Genomic DNA, 7,983 nt, shown 5'->3' with positions numbered 1-7,983 from the left:
CAGGATGAGGACGTAGTCCCCCTTCTCCTCGACCGTGGAGGTGACGTTGCAGACCCGGTTGCTGGGGCCACCTGAGCCTGCGAGGAAGGCTGGGGGGCTCCTGGCCTCTCCCTGCCCGTGGGACAGCTCTTCTCCAAGAGCACTTTCTGACACCCCACCGTGGGAATACGAAATCCATGTTGTTCTACAGGAGGCCCAGGAGCATGAAGAGGAGAGAACAAGTAACGGCTTTCAGACCTGCAGAACCTCACGCTTTCCAAGGCAACCTGAACCCAACCGCTGTGGCTGCCACACTGCGGACAGAGGCAGGAACAAAGCTCTGGAGGAAGAACGGAAAAGGAAAGGAAAGGACCAAGGAAGGAAGTGATGCGATGTCTAGGCTGGTTCTTGGCTTGCTTTCTGTAGCTTGTCCCACACCTTGCGCACAACTTGGCCATCCTCTGGTGGTGGCAAGCAGCACGTGAATGGCTGCACCTGCCCATCTCGAGCGACTTCTCTTCTACCCGTCTTTCTCCAACCGGGGGGTCTTGCTTTGGTCCCTAGTGTCCCCAGAGCCTTGGGGAAGAGGAGCAAAAGGGTACCTGTGCTGAGAAACAGTTGCCCGGTCGTGCAGCACGGTGGGAAAAGTGGCCAGAAACCCCTTTGCCCTTTGGTTCTTCTGCCGAAGCCTTAATGCTGCCGACAAAGCTCATGGGCAGAGCCCAGAGATGTGGAGATCCCTGAACAACGTGTCCCTGGGGGTCTCCACAACTCCTCTCCCCGCCATGGACTGCCCTTTGCTTCCCGCCTGGGTGTTGCTGCTTGGGTTGTTGAGGGGTCCCAGGTGCCTCTTTAGCCGGCCCCTGCGGATCTCCTTCGGGCTGTGCCACTGCGGGGCAGGTTGGCTGGGCTTAGGGAGACCCCCAGGACACGGGCACGTGGCAGCGTGTCACAGGGCCCTTTGTGACCCGCCATGATCCGAGCGCTGCGGATTGGACGGCGCAGGGCAGCGTGTCACAAGGCCCATTGTCACCCTCCAGGATATGAGCGCTGGCGGTGACGCAGCCACCCCACATTGCCCGGAGGACGGGACAGGACAGGGCTGCGAGGAGCCCCTGCGCAGCCACCTCCTTCCCTTCCGACCCACGTCTGTGGCACTTTTCCCAGGCGTCTCCCGTCCCCGTGGCAGGAGCCCTCGAGGCCAGGCCTCCTCAGTGGCATGGCAGAGAGACCCCCCAGCATGCCCTGGCCGGAGGAGGAGGAGGAGGAAGGTGCTGGCACTGCCCCAGCATTGCAGCCTGATGAGGAGGAAGAGGTGCAGCCTCTGCAGGCTGGTGAGTGGCTGAGCTGGGCCACAGGGCTAGTGGCTGCAGCCAGCTCAACCCCATCCCATCCCATCCCATCCCATGCCATCCCATCCCATCCCATCCCATGCCCTGTGGACATCCGCAGGGAAAGAGGGGGCAGGGCTGTTCCCCACGGCCACGCTTTGCCCATGCTCCACCCAATGGGCAGCCCCAGCCCCAACCTGCAGCCAGAGAGAAGGGGTCCCCACCAGCCCCAGTCCTGGGGCTGCCCCTGCCTGCAGAGGGCAGGGCCCTCGGCTCCCTTCTCCAGCCTCTCCCACAGCCCCTCAGCTCTGCCTGTGCTCGGGCTTTGCCAGATCCACCCACTCGGGACCTGCCAGAAGAGGAAGAGGAGCAGGAGCAGGAAGACACCCGTGTCCGCTTCCACAGGAAAGCACAGGTACCGACAGCCGTGCTCGCCTGGGCTGGGCCTGCTCTCACTGGTCAGCCCAGCACCACCGCTGGAGCACTTGAGGGGACATCCTCCTCTTCCCTGCCCTTCCTTCACCTGCAGATGCTTTGGGAATCCCTCCAGCCCGCTGAGCGTGAAGCCACCACCATCGCGTCCATCAAGCACATGACAGACTCTGACTCGGTCGATGCAGAGGTTCCCGCTGCCATGCTGGATGTGCTTGTGGGAAGCGACCCCTCCAGTTTGCAGCAAGTAAGTAGCCTGTGGCCCCCCCAGGGATCCTGTGCCCCTTGAAGCCCAGGTCCGCTGGGCACCTGACAGCTTCTTAGGCCAGCAGAGGGTGGTGGGACGGGAAGCACTTCTCGGGGGAAGCTGGGGAAAGGGTTTGCTCTGGCAGCACTCCAACCCTCAGCCATGTCTCCTTCAGGTGCCGAGAATTGTGAGGTGCATCTACTGGTGGCTCGTGTTCAACACGGAAGGGGCTGCTGAGCACAGGCTGGACGGTGCCCTTCTGGAGCTGACCCGCGTGCACCCCCATGATGTGGTGGTGACCCTCCTGTGCTGTAGTCCATCGTGTGACACGTATGCAGCCCACCTGCCTCGAGGGCTCAGGGCTCACTTTTAGACCTTTAGAGCCCATCAGGCTGTAGAACCTGCCCCTGGCTGCCAGCCTGGGACCCCGCGGTTGCCCGGGCCACGGTGCTGTGGCCGAGACCGCGCTGACACGGAGCTCTGGGCTTGCAGAGCTGCTGCGACCATGTGGAGGGCGATGGCGTCCGAGACCGTGACTGCCGAGAAGGTGCTGCTGGAGCTGCTCTGCGTGCTGGAGGACTGGCCGCTGCACAGCACGTCCACCTCCGATGGGAACGACAGCGACGTCTTTGCCCTGGCCGTGAGTTTCTGGACCAGGCCTTTGCTCGCCCCCAGGGTCGCCTCTCTGGGCAGCTCTCCAGCCTGTGCCACCGCTGCATCCCCCTGCCTCGCGTGGTGGGCTGGGAACATGGCTTAGGGGCAGGTTGAGGGGCAGCCGGGCCAGGTGCTCCCCCTGCGTCTCCCGTGGCCCCAGGCAGCGCCTGAGCCTCACCCTCCTACGCTCGGGCCCTGCCATGGGGACGTCTTGGCACTGAGCACTGTCTCTGCGTGTTTTCTTCCCTGCAGGCAACCAGGGTGCTGCGGGAGATCCTCCGGCCAATGCTCTTCTTCCGAGGGTGGCTGAAGAAGCATTTCCCCCGTCTCTTCCTGGCTCTGCTCTTCCAAATTTTCTTCAGCACAGAGCAGATGCCAGAGGAGGTTGAAAGGTTCTGGAGGGAATGCCAGGAGGAAGACTGCCTTCCCACCACCCCCAACAGGTGCTCCACCCCAGTCCTCCCATCCCTCCCACGGCCCCGGGGCTGCGGCCAAGGCTCCCAGCGTGACCTGGGCTTTGCTCTGCACACAGGTTTGCAGTGCTGACCCTGAAAACGCTGCTCTGCTGTCTTGACCTTGAGGACGTGGTGTTTAAAGTGGAACGTAAGCGTGGCTGGGACACACTCCTCAAGGCAGAGACCAGACACTGGGCAATGGGTCTGCTGGCCAGGTGAGAGACCTCTTCTCCCCACTCCCCCTGCCATTCCTCCCTTGCAGATAGGGCACCCCGCCCAATCCAACCCCTCGGTCACGGAGCTGATGGGCAAACTCAAGGGGATGAAGAGAGTCTGTAGATCTTGGAAGGAGGGGATGGCCGCTTGGGAGGACTGTAGGACTGTTGTCAGAGGACGTAGGGAGGCAACTAGGAAAGCTAAGGCCTCCTTGGATTTCAGCCCTGCAATGGAGGTCAAGGACAGCAGAAAGGGCATCTTCAAATACCCTGCAGACAACACTAACACCAGAGGCACTGCAGGCCCACTGCTGAGCGAGGCGGGTGCCCTGGTGACAGAGGATACAGAGAAGGCGGAGGTACCGAATGCCTCCTTTGCCTCTGTCTATCCTGCTGGAGCCTGTCCTCAGGAGCCGCAGAGCCCTGAGGCCCCAGAGGAAGTCAGGAGAAAGGAGGAGTTTGACTGGGTCGGTGAGGACTGGGTTGGGGGTCAGTTAAGCAAGCGGGACACACGCAATCAATCCGTGGGCCCCGACGGGATGCACCCACGGGTGCTGAGGGACTTGTCACCAAGGGATAGCTCAGCATACTGGAAAAGCCTGGGAGAGGTGGGCGCACAGGAGCAGCCACCTCCCAAAACGCCGGCGTGCCCTCCGGTGGGGCCTGGGCTGACGGCTGAGAGCAGGGGGCCTGTCTGCAGGCAGCCCCACCGAGGGCATCCTGCCGGGGCAACGCAGGAGGCGCTGAGGGCCAGTGACAGAGCGTGGGGGCATGAGTCCTGCTGGTGCTGGGCACTGCCTTTCTCCTGGGAAGGGGTGGTGGGGAAGGAGCAGGCCTCGGTGAGTCACTTCCAGGAGAGGTTTGCCCACGGTGCCGCCTTCCCCCTGCAGGGAGATGCGCAGACTGCCGAGCAGCGTACGCTCCCGGCTCTCGTGCCACCTGGTCGAAGCGCTCTGCAGGGAGGAGCTGCGCTGGGAGGTCCCCACCATGGCGTTCCTTGTCGAGGTGAGCCCGATGGCAAGCACCGCCGCGCTGAGCTGCCTCCCACCACTCTGCCCTCTCGGAGCTGCAGCTGCGGGGGGAGCCCAGTCAGAGGGGCTGGGGCAGAGGGTGGGCTCCGCCGCGTGCCCTTGGCCCCTTGCTGCTGGGGCGACACTTGTCCCCACCTGTGTTTCTGCCCGCTCTGTGCCAGCTCTCGCTCTGCCGTCACGGCTCCTCCCAGGCCCAGGAATCAGAGGCTGCCGAGGGCTGGCACAGAGCGGAGTGGGCGAGCGCCCTGCGCCCTGTGCCCCGCGGCGCAGGGCAGGGAGCCCAGGGGCTCTGCGCAGCCACTGCTGCCGTCGGGCTCAGCTGCCTGGGACGGTGCCCGTGCCCTGTGCTGGGGCCCTGCTGGCCCGGCAGGCCTGTCACTGCTCCGTGGGTTTCAGCTCCTGGCCTGCCCTGACGTCACGGGATGGGGTGACTGCATGCTGGAGCTCGTCCCAAGGTTCCTGCAGGGGGAGAGCAGAGAGATGCATCGCCTGGTGCTCAGAGTCCTCCTCGTGCTCTGCAAGACACCCTCGATGGTGAGAAGGGGGGCAGCCAGCTGAAGCCGTGCTGGCACGTGGGGCTGCGGAAGGGGGGCTGGGTAGCACCGTAGCTGGGACTTGGCTGGGCTTCGGGACCTGTGGCAGCTGCTCCCAGCGCCCCTGCCTCCCCGTGCACTGGCCCAAGTCCTTCGGGGCAGGCATCGGGCTTCTGGGCAGCGTGGCGTTGAGCCGCCAGAGCAGTTTGGGCAACGCAGCCTTTCAGGGCTTCACACTACGGCGTCGTGTTCCACACAGGCCCTCAAAGTGAAGCACCACCTGCTGCGAAGGCTCGTTCAGCTGCTGCAGGATGCAGATGCCGAGGTGGTCGGGATGACCCTCTCTGTTTTCAGCAAGGTGCTCCCGGCCAAACGCTGCCTACCTGCCAGCCCCACCATTCTGCAGCTTGCTCTCACGCTCCGGCTGCTCTTTGACCACGTAAGGCTTTGTGACCCCACCACGGGGGCTGGCGGCTGCCCGGACACATTGTGCCCTGCGGATCTTCAGAGCCGTGCCCAGGCGGGCCTGCAGCATCCCGTGCTGAGGTCTTGCCCTCTTCCTTTCCACCAGGAAGGCAACCATGTGCAGCTGCTCTCCATTTGCCTCTTCCAAGAGGTGATGGCACTTGTAGCGAAAGGCGGAAGAAAGCCACTGAAAAGGCATGTGGTCGGGAGCCTGCTCCCGCTCTTCTTCCACTTGCACAACGAGAATAAGCACGTGGCAGAGGTGAGGATTTCCGACCTCCACATGTCCAAAGACTTTTGCAGCTCCACCTCCGGGAGGTGGCTCCGCCGCCTCCTGCCCTGGTGCCTCTCGGACCGCAGCGCTCCAGCCTCCCCCTGCCCTTGGCCACAGAGCAGCAGCTCTGGGGGACCCCTGTCCCGCTGCCCCGGCTGCCCCAGGTGCCCGAGCTGGGGGCTGCCCCACTCCTCCGCCCGGGCACCGAACCCGCTGGCGGACGCGTTCCCCAGCTGCTGCCTCTTCCCAGCAGGGGCCAGGAAAGGCCCCGAGCCTGGCACGGGTGCAGGGGACGCAGGTCCTGTGCCCTGGGCAGCGGTGCCATCTCCCCGTCTCTGCTGCTCTGCAGGCCTCTCGGGAAGCCCTGCGTGAAGCTGCCGAGTTCCTCAAGAAGCGGAAGCTCGCGCTGCTGTTGGAGACGGAGCAGACAGGGGCCGTGGGCGAGTACCTGGTAAGGATGGCCGCGAAGCCCCAGATGCGGCCTGTGCGAGCCCCCTGCCCCCAATGCCCGGTGTGCGGGGCTGGCAGCTGTGCCCCTGCCCACGGCTGCAGCCCATCGCCGCCAGCCTGCACCCCACACGCTCCCTCCCCGCGGGCTCGTCTCCAGACTCCTCTCCCTCCCTGAGCCCGGGGGTGCCAACAGAGCCCTGGCCCAGCTGGGCTTTGGCAGAGGGTGGCACCGTGGATCCCCGGGGAGCACCCAGCCCCCTGCCTCCTCCAAAGCCCGGCACCAGCTGGCTGCTGGCCGGGGGGCGTGTGTGTCCCGGCAGGGGAGGCCAGTCCTGGGGGCAGGGACTGCCCGCCAAGGGGGACACGGCACCAACCCTTCCCTCCATCCCCTCGTCCTCTCTCCAGCTGGCAGAGTACAGCGGCAGAGCAGGCGAGTACCTGCACCAGTCCCTGCCGTACCTGCTGAGCCCACAGGAGTCCGTGCGAGAGGCGGCCGTCAGGTTCATGGGTGAGCCACGACCCCCCGGGGTCCCTCCCTGCCCCACTGCAGCTCGGCCCCAGCCCCGCCCGCTGCACCGGCAGCAGCAATCGGCCCTGCAGCTGCAGAGCCCCGAGCAGCCGGTGCGGGGCCAGGGCCCCCACGGGTCGCCCTGCTGCCCTCTCCCACCCCTGCCCTTGGGCGTCACGCTCGGGGAAGGCCCTGGGCTCAGCCCTGCCAAGGGGAGGGAAGCGGGTGGCTGGGCTGGCGGGGGGCAGCCGTGCTGCTGGGGCCAGCGGGGTTTGTGACGGGCTGGGTGTTCCTAGGGCTCCTCGGACACCGTGGCAGGGGGCAGCGGGAAGAACTCCACGTCATCTCCAAGGGTGAGTGAGGGCAGCGGGGCGGCAGCAGGGGCTGGCAGGGAGGAAAAAAGACCCCGGGCAGGGAGATGGGAGCCCTGTCTGGGCAGGGCTCTGCTGCCTGCGCGGACGACGAGCGGCACGGGCAGAGCAGGCAGAGATTTCAGGGGCACGTGGGGTCTTTGTGGCCAGCACCTTCCGGCGGCTCCCTCCTGGCCGTGGGAAGAGCTGGGCGGGTGGCCCTGACAGGAGGGGTTCCTGGGCTCCCCGCCGATCCGCGCTCTGCCTGATCTGACCTGGGCTCTGTCCCTCACTCTTCCAGTCCTTCAAGGCATGACCTACGACATCAGCCTCTCCGTGTCGAACCTGGCGGCTGAGACCCTGCTGCAGCTAAGAGCTGCCGAGAGCAATCCTTCCTCCCGATTCCGGCCGCTGCAAGACCGGCTCCGCGGGGCGTGGAGGAGGCTGCGCTGCCTGTGCTGCTGGAGCTGTGTGCAGAGCTGACGCCAGGGCCCCCACGGGCTCTGCCCTGAACAAACAGTCCTGTTCCTTCACCTCGTCTGTGCGACTTTCCTTGGGGAGAACGAAACGGCGGAGGAGAACCCAGGTGCTGAAGCAACTGGGACCCTCGGGAGAGAGTGACCAGCCATGCCCGCTTTCCAGCAGCCGGTGGCGGCGCCGGACAACGTCGACCCCCTGTGGCCTGGCCACAGGCGCCAGCTGCTCTGCTGGCCTGCGAGAGCAAGAGGAGAGGCGAGGAAAACCTTCTGCCTCGCAGGCCCGCGCTCTTCAGCGCTCGCCTCTCCTGTGGCAAGGGGTGGCTCTGGTACGGCCCGCAGCTCCAGGCCGTTCCTGTCCCCGCGGCCTCTGGCCCACGGGCACTGGAGCTGCAAAAGTCTTTGGCCACAAGAGCTGGGTGAAGAGACGGAGTGGACGAGGGCGGCCTTAACGGGATCGTAGGAGCACGCTGTGCTGCAGGAGGCAGAGGAGAGAGCTGCGCTGGGAGAGAAGCCCCTCGGCCCTGCTCCGCTGGGTGACAGCCTCTTTCTCTGCTGGCCAACGTGCCTTCCCACGAGGGCT

General features: G+C 65.4%; 1 protein-coding gene across 1 annotated transcript; it reads left to right on the top strand.

The window, feature by feature from the left end:
• Positions 1–1,219: 1,219 nt before the first annotated feature.
• Positions 1,220–7,407, top strand: LOC147412603 (maestro heat-like repeat-containing protein family member 6). Its single transcript, XM_086481184.1, is given in 18 exon segments — positions 1,220–1,313; positions 1,643–1,725; positions 1,840–1,989; positions 2,067–2,123; positions 2,125–2,148; positions 2,150–2,319; positions 2,482–2,629; positions 2,896–3,086; positions 3,176–3,313; positions 4,204–4,318; positions 4,741–4,878; positions 5,137–5,316; positions 5,449–5,604; positions 5,966–6,067; positions 6,472–6,574; positions 6,617–6,763; positions 6,871–6,927; positions 7,226–7,407. Coding segments are annotated over 18 exon segments (2,235 nt in total).
• Positions 7,408–7,983: the final 576 nt, after the last annotated feature.

The sequence above is a fragment of the Leptosomus discolor genome, unplaced genomic scaffold (genome assembly GCF_034619465.1).
Source record: "Leptosomus discolor isolate bLepDis1 unplaced genomic scaffold, bLepDis1.hap2 HAP2_SCAFFOLD_157, whole genome shotgun sequence".
Taxonomy (NCBI): Eukaryota; Metazoa; Chordata; class Aves; order Leptosomiformes; family Leptosomidae; genus Leptosomus; species Leptosomus discolor.
This window is presented reverse-complemented; position numbering and strand designations above follow the sequence as displayed.